Source organism: Ambystoma mexicanum, chromosome 7q (assembly GCF_040938575.1).
Source record: "Ambystoma mexicanum isolate Mex_15411 chromosome 7q, UKY_AmexF1_1, whole genome shotgun sequence".
Lineage (NCBI taxonomy): Eukaryota > Metazoa > Chordata > Amphibia > Caudata > Ambystomatidae > Ambystoma > Ambystoma mexicanum.
Window position 1 is genome coordinate 37,195,191 of NC_090941.1, and position 16,658 is coordinate 37,211,848.

At 47.3% G+C, this 16,658-nt stretch overlaps 1 protein-coding gene across 2 annotated transcripts in view; it reads right to left on the reverse strand.

The window, feature by feature from the left end:
• The window catches only part of SMS (spermine synthase), a 707,978-nt gene that overhangs the window by 476,307 nt on the left and 215,013 nt on the right, over window positions 1–16,658 (reverse strand). For both annotated transcript variants that reach the window (XM_069639097.1, XM_069639096.1), the window contains exon 3: window positions 2,412–2,499. In XM_069639097.1, the coding sequence (XP_069495198.1) occupies window positions 2,412–2,499 (88 nt within the window). The remainder of the gene's footprint in view (window positions 1–2,411; window positions 2,500–16,658) is intronic.

Sequence of the window (16,658 nt, forward strand, 5' to 3'; positions counted from 1 at the left end):
AGCATTTCGGTGCTAGACTGCCCCAGGGCAGGACAAAGACTGATATGTTTTGGATATTTCTCCTCTGTGAAAGATAGTGAGCTAAAGACTCTGGGTAAGGCTCTTGTAACTAGGACTAATGTCTGGTAGAGAGACTGCCAGGACCCCCCCCCTTGTTATTTTCAATTTTTATTACATACTCACACAAAACATGATATGAATTAATTCCACATAAAAACAAGTTTAAAATTGACAAATTACATATACAGCAACACCTAAAAAAGTATTTAAGTGATTCAGTGACTTTTCTCACCCCTATCCAACCTCTATCACAAAATACAGATTAGATCTCTCCAATAGGGTGCAAACCTATAGCTTAATTATCAGTCCTCTCTATTGCTCAACATGTTTCTGTTCTTAAACTCTCAATGTGGTGAACATTCTTCAGGAGCTGAAATCTATGTCACTATTTGTCTTTTACAGTTCTTGAATTGAAAAGACAATTCTAAAAACGTATTTCTCTAGATATCTTCCCTTGCACTAAATGGGAATCTTTGGCGGTGCATTCCAGAGTGTGGTGTATAAATCACTGTACCGTCTACTCAGGAAATCTTCCCCCCAATATCATTAATGGGCAGTTAATCTTCAATCACTTAATCTCTTCTTTCCAAACACCTACAGGATTTTATTAGGTTGGAAGTCGACAAAAGACTATCTTGATGGCCATGTACACTACATATCACTTTACTGTGTTTTTATGCTGTACCACTGTGTCAGCCCTGTTCATAAACCTCCTGGGGGCGATGGGGGTGGTTCATTCCATTCCTCAGATCGTCTTTGTCAAGAATCAAGGCAGTAAGGTTACGAGTCGCACAATAAAACGTAAACCCCGATTCTTCATGTGCGATACGCTTGGACCCTGGTTCCTTGATACAGCCCCAACGCTTTTCCAGCACTCTACATCGAGTCTACGTCACCAGGAAGACGCGGTTGCTGGAACGTTGGAGGTTACCCTGGAAACAATGGCATCCCTTCCACGTGTACTGTCACGTGACACGCCTCGGCAGGATCATGTGATCTGGTGCATTTGAACCTTCCTTGTACCTGTTGCAGCGCTTCTAATTCGTTTCATGTTAGCCTGTTTTTGTCTCTTGTTTGGAATGTGCATTTGTTTGCTGACCCCTGCTTTGTCCCCATATTTCCTCTGCCTCGACCTCTGAATTGCTAACTGTCTCGTTGCTGACCATACTTTCTTTTCCATGGCTATTCTTTGCTTCACGACTGCAACTACTATCCTTTGTTCGTCTCCGACCCGGATTGTTACACGGATTGCCTCACATCATGTTTGGATTTGGAACACTGCCCACAAGTTGCTGACTTCAATTCTGCTCTTTGGTTTGCTTCTACAACCGCCTATTACGCACAGACTAGAGACTGCCTTTTGTGCGTTGTTGCAAGTGAATTAGCCGTCCGCGCGCCGTTGGGTCCTGGTGGACTTTGGGACTTATCCGCCACCCTAGATTAGGCGTCCTCATTTTGGCAGTCTATGTGTTTATTGACTCTTGAATTGCTTGGGACATTTGGAATTTTGACTTTGCCATAGTTCACTCGTGGATCACGGTAAGCTTCACGCTGTTCTGAACCTGGTTTACTGTATGTTTTTCAGGGCTGTTCATAACCACCTAGACTGAAAAGTTATCACTGGTCCTGGACCTTTGAACGTTCCATTCAGGTTAGTTCTCGGGGGTACTTCTAGAAACAATATTAGTTGACTGTTGTGCATACATTGATCAACTCTTATTCCCTTAAAGTCACACTCTACGGCTGGTGTCCATCTCACAGAGGTTCTCGCTGGTGATCCATCTTCCTAGTAATAGATTCCTTTGTGTGTGTTTTATTGTACTCAGAGGAATACATTATATAGAAGAATTCATAGGGGTAACCGCTTGGTCTGGAGCGGAAATTAATTCTAGACTCAAGGATCTTGTAGTGGTTACCTTCTCCCTATGCAGACGTGCATAGGGGCCCACTGCTTCCTTGTTGGTCCCTAGCGCTTGATTGACAGCAACAAGAGTGGATTTTGGGTCCTTGAATGAAATCCACCCGCCCCCCCCGCCAAGATATTTATGATCAGATCTGACACGGTGGTACAGCATAAAACAGGTTTTCAGGGTGTGTCAAAAGGACAAATGGTCAGAGATCTCACAAAGGGACAACAGGCTAGAGTTCCATATCTGGGCAGCGGCCACTATAAAAGAGCGACCCCCCCCCTCCACACAAGAGTACTTAAAACGTGGAAAAAGAATGCGCTGGGCAGTAGAGGGACACAGACGATGGGCAGGGATATACAGACAGACTTTTACTTGACGATATTCAGGCCCAGTTTTGAGTGAAGTGGATCTCAATACACAGATGGTTTGTTGATTACTTACGTGGTCAACCTCATCCTTAGGATCACTGCTGATGCTCTGTAAATCCACCAAAACTAAGCCATGAGGGTATATTCGCAAGGTTGCAAAACTACAAAAAAAAAAGGAAAATTCAGCACTTTTGCATATTACACAATAACCATCAATAACAAAATCAAACATTGGAAAAGCCAATCATTTTGGCGTTTGCTGGTGTTCATTACAGTTTGCATTTAAGACAGGAGGTCGACAAGGGGGGGAAGAGTGCGAGGGAGGATGCAAGAAGTGATGCAGAGGCAAGAGGGTAAGAGATACAGATAAGCTGCCTGCAGGGAGAGGAAGATAGTGAGAGATAAAGAGGTGTCAGTGAGAGAGGCTGATAGTGGGAAGGTAAGAAAGAGAGCAAGGGTGAGAGATGAAGAATGGGTGAGAACGTAAGGGAGCAAGCAAAGGTGAGAGCAAGATAAATTGTGATGGGGATGCAAGAGTGGATACAAACAAGGGTGCCAATGAAAGTGTGAGAGATTGTGAGGGCGCAAGCAAGGGAGAGAGAACGACAGATGTGGTGAGAGGATATCGAGAGACTAAGTGAGAGTGGGACAGAGAAACAGTGAGGGATTTGAGGGGAGAGAAAGGCCGATTGAGGCTGTGAAAGGAGAGAGAGGACGCAAGAGAGACTGAGTGATGATGTGAAGGGTGAGTTAGGAAGCCCAAGTGGGGTATGATGACAGAGTGAAAGAGTGAGAGACAGAGAGAAATACTTCCTATATTCTGTTTGCTAACTGGATTGACATGTTAATTCGTACTGTTCGGATGTCAAAATAAAGCCTTCCTATTTTCCTCCATAGGGCAATAGGAGTGTTCGTGTGTTCTTCCCACCCAAGGATTGCCCTTCACACCACTGATTCTTCACACACAAGGAAAGGGCCCCACACTGGCTGAACTACTCTGCTACCCTAGTCAGACTATTGGTAACCTCCAAGTCATTTTGGATGGCTTATTTCACTCCTGGGCCCTTCTTGTATCGCTGACTCCCCAAAATTGTTTGTGGGGTGGCCAAGGGCAGGATGTAGGGTTTACGAGTTCATCACATTTACATTGTTTTGGTATTGTCAGCCTAAGGTCATTGTAAATGCTGTTCTATGTTCAATTTGATGATGTTCTACAAGCCTGAATTTTTGGGCGACAAGTTAAATGCCCATTTGTCATAGAGCCCTTTGCCAGTATGCTAAGCAACTTGTGATGTAATAGGCTACGTCATCACGTGTTCTGCTTTTAGAATGGTTTTTCAATAACTAAGAAGGGCCCAACAACAAGCACATAATTCGCTGTAACTGTATTATCAGCAGTACAGAAGGTCTCAGCTGGCATTCTGAATAAGAAACTCCATTCAATGGCTGAGATGAGCAGGATTTTAATTTAAGAAAATATTAAAACTTGGTCTTGGTGATTTTTAATATATCCAGGCCAGCGGGGCGGCTCTTGCTCTTGATCCTGCGTTCCGCGGTGGGGTAGTGGGCAGGGACAAGGCGGCACCACAGAGAGGAAGTGTATTACCTCAAAAACCGAGGGTCGGACCTCCTTTCGCCTCCTGGAGCTGGATATGCGGCACGAAGGAGGTGGCAGAGTCCGTCTGTAGGGCATACACCCCTTGGGAGGGAGTGGGTTGTGCCCACAGACACTAGTGGTGCCATAGCTGGGGCATCGAGACACTAACGGCCTGTGTGAGCCGTAATCCGGATTGCAGTCAGGTATACGACGACACTAGCACGGCTGACACCAACTCGGCCTGTAAACCCTGCCGTCCAAAGAAAACTAGCTATCCAATTTACGACATACTGTGCGGCCGCTATGGACATTCATTCACAGACTTTGCGGAACCTGAACGAAGAGCCTCCATGTAAACGCCTGTACACCCTGAAGAACAGGACTCGCATTTGGCATAGTACGAACCCACGAAAAAGTTTTGGCGCGTGCCTCTTTATTGCGGTATGTTTGAGAGAAGTTGCAAAATTGTGCGGCGCATGAGGATTTGAACGGACTGGAGCCTGCCCCAGTGCAGCTGTGTGTGCATTGGTAACGACATATAGTCCGATCACCCCTAGGTCACGTCTCCCAATATTGTTACTCTGGTGACAAGCCATAGATTAAATTGAAATGCATGTAACTGCAATGCTTCAATGATCCCTTAAGAAGCCACACACAAACCTGTGATTAGTTGGAAGACAACTCGGGAAATAGGAAAAACTGTCAAGGGCCGCAGCGGCATCGCCCCTATGAGATCCAGGCCCAGAACTGGAAGACACACATAGCGTACTGTGGAATCACCTCATTGAGATTTGTTTTAACACCCAGGACAAATTGCTGGAGTGCAAGAAATGCCCGAAACACTATTACTGTGCCCAATAGAGTGGAGCTGTTCTCAAAGGAGTGTCCTGGGATCAAAAGTGAGTTAAAGAGCGGGACCCTATTCCACAGCAAGATCGGCGTCTATCTGGCAAAACTCACATAGATCGGCCGCAACACCAGATCCCGCGAGCCCACCGCTGAGACAGAAACACCAATAAAGCCTGGGCGCCAACAAGCTGCTAAACAAGAACCAGGGTGTGCCCACAAGAAATCCCCTGTACCAACACATGTAAAGCAAGAAATGCATGTTGGCAAGGACAACACAGAACTGCACACCTTAAGATACCAAATATAGTACTCCTTTGGGGAGACGGGCCAATATAGCCAGCAACAACATACACCACACATCGACAGCAACCAAAAGACCCCTATACCTAAATGTGAGTAAAGAACGTTGGCAACTTGGAATGTCCTTTAAGAACTAATAACCAGTTTACAGGCAACAACTGCGTGAAAGGAGTGCACAACTCTCACGCTGAAGGGGGACGATCGCCTGTTTCTCCCACTTGAACAAAGTGGACCCAGAGCCTGTACATGAGCCATTATATCACTGTTGGAAACAAAACACGAGCACCCACAGATACGAACACCACGTTTATATGCCCATCAGAGAGCATCCAACCGGGGTACGAGCATATGTGACTGGCACCCTATGGTATCTATGAAACACCAACAATCCATATACAGGCAAATCGCATAAACAAAGGAAAAGATCTGCAAGCTGGAAGCACTTTCAGCCTGCACGTTGATACATTACCGACCCATTACCACGCAATACAATACAGAAGCGCTCACTCCTCTACCATGCAATACAAACCCTCTGGCAACAGCCCTGATCCTGTGCTGCATGTCACATGACCGACCGCAGGGGTGAGACAGGTCAAATACAGAGCATCCACTACAACTCCTGGCATGGGTAAAGATAAACCCAGGAAGACTACCACACAGAGCAAGATGGAGCAATACACGACACCAACTCAAGCCCTCCCACTGGAACAAGCCCAATCTAGTGAACCAGTGAGCAATGAAGACAATCTCTCTCTCAAGGACATGATGGGAGCTATAGCTAGTTCTCGAATGTCTATGGAGAATAAAATTGATAATATCAGCAAGGAAGTGTCCCTACTGCATCATGATCTACAGAAACATACCTCCCGCACAGGAGAAGCGGAAAACCGCATATCGGAGACAGAAGACGGCTTACGAAGCATGAGTCAACATATGACAGGTGTATTGGAGCGCATCAAAACTTTGGAAGAGCCAGTGGAAGAAGGTGAAGGAAGATCGAGGCGCAACAATATTCGAATTCTCGGCCTGCCTGAAAAAACCGAAGGACCGTGCATGGAACTATTCCTTGAACAATGGCTAGCCGACCTGTTTGAGCTTAAGACTTTCTCAAAATTCTTCTCTATCGAATGGGCACATCGTGTACCAACTGGCAGACCTACACCTGGAGCACCACCATGCACTGTAATAGCAAAAATCCTAAAATACAGAGATCGGGACACAGTGCTCCAGATGGCTTGGAAAAAAGGGTCCATAACATACAACGGGCCTCATTGCGAGGTTGGAGGTAGCCATGGTGCTATTAGTGCCATGGCTGCCGCCAAAATCGTTCCGACTCCGGTCTGGTGGATGGAGCAATTACGGTTCCATTCCGAGGGACCCGTAATTCCCCATTCATCAGAGCCATTCCCCATTCCCATTTGAGCCCCCATAGGGTTCAATGGGAAAGGGGAAGGCGGCAATAACGGTACCGCAAATTGCAGTACCGTTATTGACCCCGGTATCCCTTTGCGAGTGCCATCCTTAACACCTGGTAAAACCAGGCATTAAGGAAGGACCCCCAAAGCGAACTCGTAGTAGGGCGGTAAGGGATTACCGGCACCGGTTCCCTTACCAGTGCCGGTAATGCCTTACCGCCCACCTCGGAATGAGGCCCAATGCCTCCAAAATCGCATTCTTCCTAGACTTCACTCAGGAAGTACAAAAGGCACGACAATCCTTCGACCCGCTCAAAGAACGTTTGCAAACACTGAACATTAAATATGGGCTGCTATTCCCTGCACAACTCAAAATATACCACAAATGGCACGACTGTGCACTTCACGGACCCCAGGGAGGCATGGAACTGTGCGGAACGACATGTGGACGGAGACTGGAAACCACAAGGGAGGCAAGAAAACAGGCAGACAGCCCAAGTCCGGAAAGGTCACCACATGCCAGACCACAGCAACAACTGGAAGCAATGCCGCAGAACGATAATGAGTAATGGGGACTGCCGACCTACGAACTGTTATATCCTCTTTCAGCGAAGTGGGCAATAGAAGCCACCTCCAAATCCGCACTGGAACACTGAACCGCTGGTGCCCATGACGGCTGGTGGCCCACCATGAGCCTCCCCGGCTGCTTACCTGAGAGATAAGAGAACAATTGAAGCTTGGTCCCTCCCGACTGAAATACATCAAGTGGCTGGGGTAATTAGTACTCATTAATGTTTGTTTGACAACTGTCTGATTTGACAGCTGTCCTTTGTTGTTCGGGCGATAGATACTTCAGGTTGGGTGGAGTATAGGGTGGGGTGAACAAAGTTCGAATGTTTGGGTTCACACCGGGTCTAAGAGTTACAGTACACAAACATTGTCAACAAGATATAACACAACAAGTGGCCATGGTCCTCCCACAGGTCACACTGCCTGAAAATGCAGCATACCTCCCGACAATATGGCAGAACGCAATATAGCATCACGCAAACCAACATGCTATGACACACTCCACTCCTACCTCAGATGACGATGATCTCTAATCGGAATGACACCAGAACCATTAAAATCATGACCTGGAACGTAAACGTGTTCGGTAGCGGCCTTAAAAGGCGCCTAGTATTACAGTTGTTAAACCGTCACTCCCCGGACGCTGTATTCCTAATCAAAACCCACTTGGCGGGTACAAACTGCACCTTATTTAAACGCACTAATTACCGCATAGCGATACATGCTGGGTTCACCATGGGCGCCCGTGGGGTACTAATCTTAACACATAAGAGGCTTCCCTTTACTCTTTCTACTGTCACCCAAGACACAGGGAGTAGATTTGTATACATAACAGCGACTCTCTGGGAGCGTACCATCACTATGCTGGCGGTCTATGCACCCCCAAATCTACTGGCTTCCCTAACCAAGGACATTACCCCCATAATCACTGGATACTCTTCAGACCTTATGCTAACGGGAGGAGACTTCAACGAAATTATGAATGCAGAACTTGACCGTACACACCTCCGCAACAGAAACCCTTCCACACACACCAACCTTGCTACGTTCACTGATGCTTTGGGACTACAAGATGTATGGAGGAATGTACACCCTGATATAAGGGAATACTCATACCACTCTGGAGCTCACGTCTCGCTCTCGAGGCTAGACTATTTCTTTCTCCCATCAGTTGATCTGCACTTAATAAGCGAAGCACAATTGCTTCCCAGGGGTATCTCGGACCACTGCCCCCGTGATAATAGGGCTTAGAACCAACAAACCAATCCCCCCGCTCCTCTGGCAACTGAATAACTACTACCTAGGCTTTCCAGACCTGGTGGAACAAATCCAAAATGCCACAAAAACATACTTCGAATTAAACACAGGCTCTGTAGACAATCCGGAGACGCTGTGGGAGGCTTTCAAAACAGTGCTTAGAGGAGAAATTATCTTCTGGACCACGGCCCACATGAAGAAACACCTCAAAGCACTACACAACGCTGAAACACGTGTACAACGTGCGGAGGCAGCACATCTAACCCTTGACCGACCAGAAGCACACCGCGCGCTACAGTTGGCGCAGAAACAATGTTAATGTTAAATGACATTTGTACCACGCACTATCAGCACCGGAGTGGTCCCCTGGCGCTCTGGCGGCTCTGAAAGAGGAGGGGAGGTTGAGTTAGTGGGAGGAAGCAGGAAAAGTGCAAAAGAGCAGTGATGTGCTGTTGGCGGCCTCAGCCCGGTGGGTCCGTTGGCTGGGCCTGTGGGGTTTGCGGCCGGTAGTCGTTGTGTACTGTTGTGCAAGACTATGTGTGTTTTTGTTTTGTTGTTGCAATGTAGTGAAGTTTGTGCGGTTTGTTGTGCTGTAGGTTTTGGTTGCGTTTGGTTTGGAGTTTGAGGTGTATGCAGAAAGGGAAATTGTTAGTAGGGTTGTTTAGTTTGCGTCTCTATCCTAAATTGAGGCGCTCGGCTTGCGTAGTCTCCCCTGATGCGTCTCTGTCCTGATATGGGTCCGACTAGTATACAAGGTTCCTTACTCCTCTGGCCCCCACCTCTAACATGCTCTCTCATAGCTCCCCTTATCCTCCCTTCATACTCCTGTGGCCAGGGCACCCGCCAATGTCAACCTCTCAGGTAGTGTGGTGATTGCCAATTTCTCGAAAATTCCACAACAACTACAAAACATAGCTCTAGATAATGCTAAGCAGGCTCATAAAGCAATGCAAGCCAGGGTGTATAAAACGGGGGACAAGGCGGGTAAGATGTTGGCGTGGCTGAAACGCAGGGATGAGGGTTTTAGCCAGGTAAGGATGCTCACACCCGAAGATTCTGAACCACTAGTGACAGACCGAGACATTGCAGAAGGCTTTGCAGCCTATTACGCTGAGTGTATATAAAGCACCATCCTCTCCCATTGACGTCTCCATCTTGGCAGACGTCACCCTTCCAACCCTCAAGTCTGAGCAGTTACTAGAAAAAGACATCACGGTGGATGAGCTAACCACAGCTATGTCGGAACTTCAGTCCGGCAAAACCCTGCAACCAAACGGCTTTCCGATCGAAGTGTGGAAAATGATAGGTGCGAACGAGATAACCCTGCACCTGTTGAGACTGTACAAGAAGTCACGCACACAGGGTTGTCTACCCCTAGACCTTAGGAAAGCTACTATAATAGTGATACCGAAACCAGACAAACCGCCGGGTAAGTGCAGCTCATACAGGCCCATCTCTCTCATAAATAGCGAAGCCAAACTGCTTGCAAAGGTGCTGGCCAACCGATTACAACAGGTCAAATCTACACTGATCCACACCGATCAATGCGGATTCATGCCGCAGAGATCCACCCGGATGAATATACATAGGTTACACTCAGCGCTAGAGAGGATACCTGTTCTCCAAGGCCTTGCTTGCAATAGACTTTGAAAAGGCCTTTGACTCGGTTTATTGGGAGGCGATATGGGAGATGATGCATCGCATGGGCTTTGGCCCGCAGTTCATGGGTTGGGTTAAGCTCCTTTACAAATCCCCGGAGGCAGTGACTAGAGTAAACGGATACGTATCAGGTCCCTTTGAACTAGGAAAAGGGACAGGACCGGGCTGTCCCCTATCGGCCATGATCTTTGCACTGGCAATAGAACCTCTAGCTGAATTATTGAGATCCACAGAGACATGGAACGGCTTCGGCTGGGCAGACGGATGGGAGGACAAAGTGTCCTTGTATGCGGATGACCTGCTGATATACTTAAAAGACCCGATCAGGTCCTGCAACACTGACACACCAGCTAGAGAGGTACAGTACTTTTAGTGGTCTGCAGGTCAATTGGACGACGTCCACACTGTTTCCACTGGGAGAAGAGGAGGACATAGTGCCAGCTGACTGCCCCTATAGAGTGGAAAGGGAACAATTTAGATACCTCGGGATACAAGTCACAAATAACCTCAACGATTATGTGACTAAAAATGTACACCCTGTGTCGAAGAGATTCACGGAGGATGTCTGACACTGGACATCCCCGTCACTGACACTGCTAGGCAGGACAGCCCTTTTTAAAACGATAGCCCTGCCCACTTCCTGTATATACTACAAAATGCTCCTCTATATATTCCGCAAAGTGAGTGTCACAAAATTGGCCAAACACTTAGAAAACTGTTGTGGTGTGGGGGCCACCCACGCCTGGCACTTGCAACCCTTCAAAGATCCATATTGAGGGCAGGATTGGACTTCCCCGTCTACAGACATACTATTGGGCCAGTCAAATGGTAGTTGTAAACGACTAACTCCACAGGGATACTTCACTACCGCATAATAGACTACCTGAACCCGATGCATTGGAAAGACCCATTATGAGGTACCTCTATCGTGAAAAAAACTGAACGGCCGCCCAAATTATTGATATCACACATTACGCAAATATGGGACGACACACAAATACGTCAAATGGGACAAAAAACGGACTCTGTACAACCATTAAGGAACAATAGGAATCTCCCGGGGGTGAACAAAAACTCCCTAAATGGCCCCCATGGTCAAACCAAGGGATACTAAATGTTGGGGATGTTGTGAGGGAAGGTAACGTAATCCCGTTTGCAGATCTCGCCTCCCATTTCAATCTCCCCCAGACCGAACAATACCATTACATGCAGTTGAAGCATGCAATGCTGGTTCACCTCCCTGCCCTGATCGACATGCCAGAATATACGCCAATGGAAGTTCATTTATTCCCTGAGCTGACCAAGCACAAGGTAACATCGGTGTTCTACAGCGCCATTACCTCCTTTGCCACAAATGAATTGAGTTTAAATGCCAAATGGGAAAGGGGTGTGGGGGCCATACTCCCGGAGGAATGGGTCTCTTCGCTGATGTTCCGCCAGAAGATAGCCATTTCATCCAGACTCAGGCTAATCCAATTAAAAATACTGCACCGGGTATACTACCCAAGAGTGGCGCTATTCAGATGGGGCAAGATTGCAGATCCAACTTTTTTGCCTTGTAAAAATGAGGAAGGCAACTTCTTCCATATCCTGTGGGAGTGTACTCACATCCAACAATACTGGCAAGCGTGTTGTAACGAATTGTCAAATGTCTTGGGTAGAACGATCCCCAGGGATCCAAAACTGCCATTACTAGGGTTGGAGGATGATGGTGAATTATCACGGTACGAGAAGCTGTTTTTATCTGCCACCACCGCGCTGATTAAAAGAAACATAGCGCAACTTTGGGGATCTGCTGTAACACCAAGCTATGAACAATGGACTACTGACGTAGATATCTGTGTCGCAATGGAGCATAGAGTATATACTGCTAGGGGCTGCCCCGAGAAGGTGAAAAGAATATGGCAGAAATGGGAGGACGCCTATTTACTCGCTACTTGCCTTGGAGGGCCGGTTTAGCTTGTGATAATATACTGTGGACACCATGTGCATATTAGATTGTTGTGCAAGAATGTAACCAGATAAGACAAAAGAACCCTGTTATTTCAATAAAAGTGTGATTTTTAACAGTTAGCGGGGATTGGCAGGGATGCATGTTCCGCTAACAGTTGATTTGTTTTCATGTTTTGTTTCAAAATCAAAGTGTTTTATCAACAAAAAGAACAATGTCTTTCATCCACTCACAAACCCCATAAAGAAGGTGCATTAGAGATCCCTCTCTTGAACTCCTGGAAGGCTTCCATACATTCATCTAACCAGACAAAGGTAACCCCCTTTTTCAGCAACGCTCTCAACGGAGTCGAGATGGGGCCAAAGTTATTAACAAACTTGTGAAAAAACTCTGCCATGTCCATAAATGATCTCAACTGATCCTTATCCTGTGATGCCGGGGCCTTACTTATTGCTTCTACCAAATTGTGCTTGGGAGATATTCCTTGAGCCGAAATCCTGTGCCCTACTCTGCTTCACATACCCCAATTTTACATTTACTGCACTGCACTATTGAACCAGCCTCACACAACCTCTTCAGCACACTTAACACCTTGTCATATTGCTTGATACAATCAGCAAAAATGAAAATAAGCCTACCGGCACAGTTGTTTCCGAACTGGCACACTACAACTCTGCGGCCGGGTGCCGTACCACCCGTCAGGTCAGACCTGCCAGGCAGGATGGCACCCGCTCGCAGAGTTCTCACATAAGCACTGGTTCCATTGCTAAGGGTGCGGTGCTCCAGTGTCCTCATTCCCATGGAGACCTATGGGACTCCATGGGAATGGGGACTAACAAAATTACCGGCGCCTGACTTTCCGGCACTCCGAATAGCCCGGGTGACACTGGGAAGTCAGGTGCCGGTAATTTTTTTCAGGTCAGGCGGCAACCCGACGATTTTACCAGCAGGGTTACTACCAGAACCGTAAAGAGGCCCAATGTCATCTTGAAAACAATCATGTTATTAACACCCTCCAAAATCTTCTCCATAGCACGTTGAAAGACAGCTGCAGCTGAAGCCAATCCAAAAGCCATCCTAAGGTACTTGAATGTTCCTTCCCTGGTGATGAACGCTGTAACGTCTTGACACTCTAGTGACAACGGCACCTGGTGGTAAGCATCAGACAAATCCATAACCGTGAACCAACTCGAGTCAGCCAGCACAGCCAGAACCTCTGATATGACCGGCAAGGGATGTCTCTCCACCAAAATGTTATTGCTCAGGTCTCTCAAATCAACACGTAACCGGTTCTTCCCATTGCTCTTTGCCACTAGGACCACCGGGGACAACCAATCAGTCCCATGCACAGATTCTATCACTCCTATGTAGCTGCTCCTTGATGTGGTGAGGAACAGGTCGCACCTTATGCACCACTGGCTGTCTGCTTCTCTTCATCTTGATACAGTGTTCAAAGTCCCTGAGCTTCCCTAGACTTTCCGTGAACACCATTGGAAATTCCAATGGCCCATCTATTGTCCACCTCTGCAATGGTCACTGGAACAGGTGCACTTGCTTGAATGCAAACTCCCAGGTTGCTCTGTTCCTCCCATTCCAGTAAGGATGATCCTTTCTTTGCCAACAAGATTTCTGCACTGCATTCCCTGCCCTTGTAGCCAATGACTCCTTGAAATTTCCCCACCAGCTGAATCACTGTCTCACCATAGCCACACGGCTGGATGTGGGGCAGTACCAACTCTTGCACTTCCCTGGAAAATGTTCCTGTGAACATATCCTTAGAAATAATAGTCCAAGGGGAAGCACTGTCCACCTGCATTGAGAGGTATGAGCCATCAATGCGGAACGTGTCCACACGGCCTCCCATGCCTCCCGACACTGCTGAGATTTCAAATATATGGCAAGGTTTACTCTCACCGCTCTAAGGAGTCTGAACACTTTCTTGCTTACACTGGACTCCACAGCATTGATGGTGTTCTCCTTACACATGCGTACAAAGTGACCCTCATGCTTGCATCCGATTCATTCTGCATTCCTTGCTGGACAAAACACACTGGCCGCTCCATGTCTTGGATTCGACATCTAAAGCATTTGGGTTGTCTTCTCGCCACAGTGTTTCTTATCTGAATTACTGCACACTCTTCCTGGCTGTGCTTTTCTATTTTCATCTTGATGTACTGAGTTGTCTGCTCAATGCTCTGTGAGTTCCACAGCCTAAGGTCAAGTCTTTTGCCAACAACTTTACCTGCACCCTGGCATTATTGGTGCATTTTACCAGTTGATCTCTAATGAGAGAATTTGTCAAAGCACCTAACTCACAGCTATGACTCGGCGTCTTCAGCACAGCCACATACCCTTCCACTGGCTCCATTGGACCTTGCATTCTCTGCTCAAGGTGCACGTATGGTTCATTCTTTGAACCGCCAACACTGTGGCACATTGGTGTCCTGGTACTGGAGTAATCCGTTGGATTGGCAATGGACACCTGCAGTATTCTGCGATATCCTCCGGCTTGGGGCCTTCTTCACATCGATCGGTTTGCTTCACGCCACAATACCAAACTCCTGCTGCTCTTCAGTTGGAAACCCATCACAGGGGCTCTGGCGATGTACGCATTCTCTCAGAACTGGGGCCCGGACACAGTTTACACTTTTCTGCTGTTCAACCTCTTCCCCAGAGTGTTAGTGCATGCCCAGACCCAGGGGGACACTGTTGTATTGATAACTCCATGGTTTCCAACCCAGGCTCTGTGTCCAATAGTCCTGACAACTACTTGTGTGTTCCCAAGCTATTACCAGCCTTTCCCAGAATACTCCAGGGTCCACAGAGAGATGCACATCCGTTGTTTCAGAAGGAGTCCCATCCAGATTATGGCTGGCTGATATTGGGGAACGTTGGGCCATGCAGGGCATTTCAGGCACAGCTTCAGGCCTCATTACAGCCTCTTGGGCAGCCAACACATTGTGATCCTGTAAGTCAGCCTGGTCGACCTGTGTGCTGGTACATTGGAAGTTATCTTGATCCCTGTCTGTCCCTACTGCCTTCCATTGTGAATTTCCTCGTAGAAACGGCATCCTTCGCTTCATATCTGTCGGTGAATCTATACGGTTCGGCTATTTCAACTTATCACTATCTAGCAGGGGGCTTCCCTGAGTAAACATCCCCTGGTTTGCCAGCTCCTAAAAGGGGGTCCGGATCCAGGCACGGCCGGTGCCAGGGTACTCTCAGTTATGGAGTGTTAATCTCATTCGCGGTTTATAACCAAGCAATGGCAGCCCAATACGCGACTTTCTCCGAAACCGCTTTCCGCCACGCTATTCACCTTGATGTACTTGTAGCATTTCTCAGGGTGGCAGGCATCCGGGCTTTGGAGCTTAAAGGTGGAGTATTTACCACATCTGGTGTTTCCTTTTCTTTATATGAATGTACTAAACCTGCATCTAAATACATGGAGTTCCTGGATTTTCTGGGTAATCCTAACCCTGTGTGTGGTACAATTAATGATGCACTATGAATAGGTTACAGCTGCTGTGACGAGCTATGGGGCTGCTATTTTTATAATTCCGAAAAACTTGTTCTCCAGTTTCTTCTCCTACATTGGGTAGATCGGTGAGGGAGGCAGGTGTGGATATGGAGTTGTCTAGGCACATTTGATTAGAGGGGCCATGGCATCTAAGGCCTTTTGGTCAGGTGCATGGCTGCAGGATATTGTGAGGGCAGCTGACTGGGCAAATGCTTCCATGCTCTGGACTTGCTAGTTGTAACGCTTACCTTATCTCCGCAGGAGCGTAAATGGTCTGGGTACCCTCGTGATCTGCCAATACTGGTTAAACAGGAATTTCTCCTGTCAAAGGAGAGAAAACAGGAGGGGAATTGGAATTAATATAATGTGGGTCACTATACTATGGCTCACCCCATCCAGCCCTGCTGAGTGCCCTTATAATATCTATGTGCCCCGTTCTCCTCCTCACCTGTTTTTATGTTAGGGAGCTCTCCATCCTGCTTTCGTGCATGGGTGTTTTGATGATGAAAGTCTAAAAACTCGCTCTTTCTTTTGCAGGTTAAATGAAGAGAGAATCACACTCGAGGAAAAACGGGCGTCGAAGTAAAAACATGAAGTCTTCTCTTGAGGTAAGCATGCGCGCCTAATTGGCAAAGGCGCGCAGTGATACATGCCTTCGTTACCAAGCTAATGGTTCTCTCTCTGTGAGGCCTGGCTTTGGAATACTTGGAAGAGTTCGTAGGAACTTCGGCTACATAAGCGCATATGATAGTTTGATATGATAGTTTATTTATATAGCGCCTATACACAATGCGTTTCAAAACGCTTCAAGGCAAGGAAGGGAACAAGGGAAAATACAACGACATTCTTACAGGCCATGACCAGTAAGGATGTGAAATTAACTATCGTACTTGGCCTGACGACATTTCAGATAGTGCAAGTGCTAAGACATATATAAGGAAGGGAGGGGGAGAGTGGGAAGGAAATGGAAACAGAAAGGCGACTACCGTACTAGGCCTGACGGCATTTCAGGTAGAGCTGGAGGAAAACAAAAGGTGAGGGAGAGGGGTGCAAAAAGGGAGGGGAGGAACAAAACAAGTGACTATCGTACTAGGCCTGACAACGTTTCAGATAGTGCTGGAGGGAGGGGGGACAACAGTAAGGGGATAGGGGAGCGACAGACGAGGTTGCTATCATAGTAGGTGCAGGGACAATTCTGATAG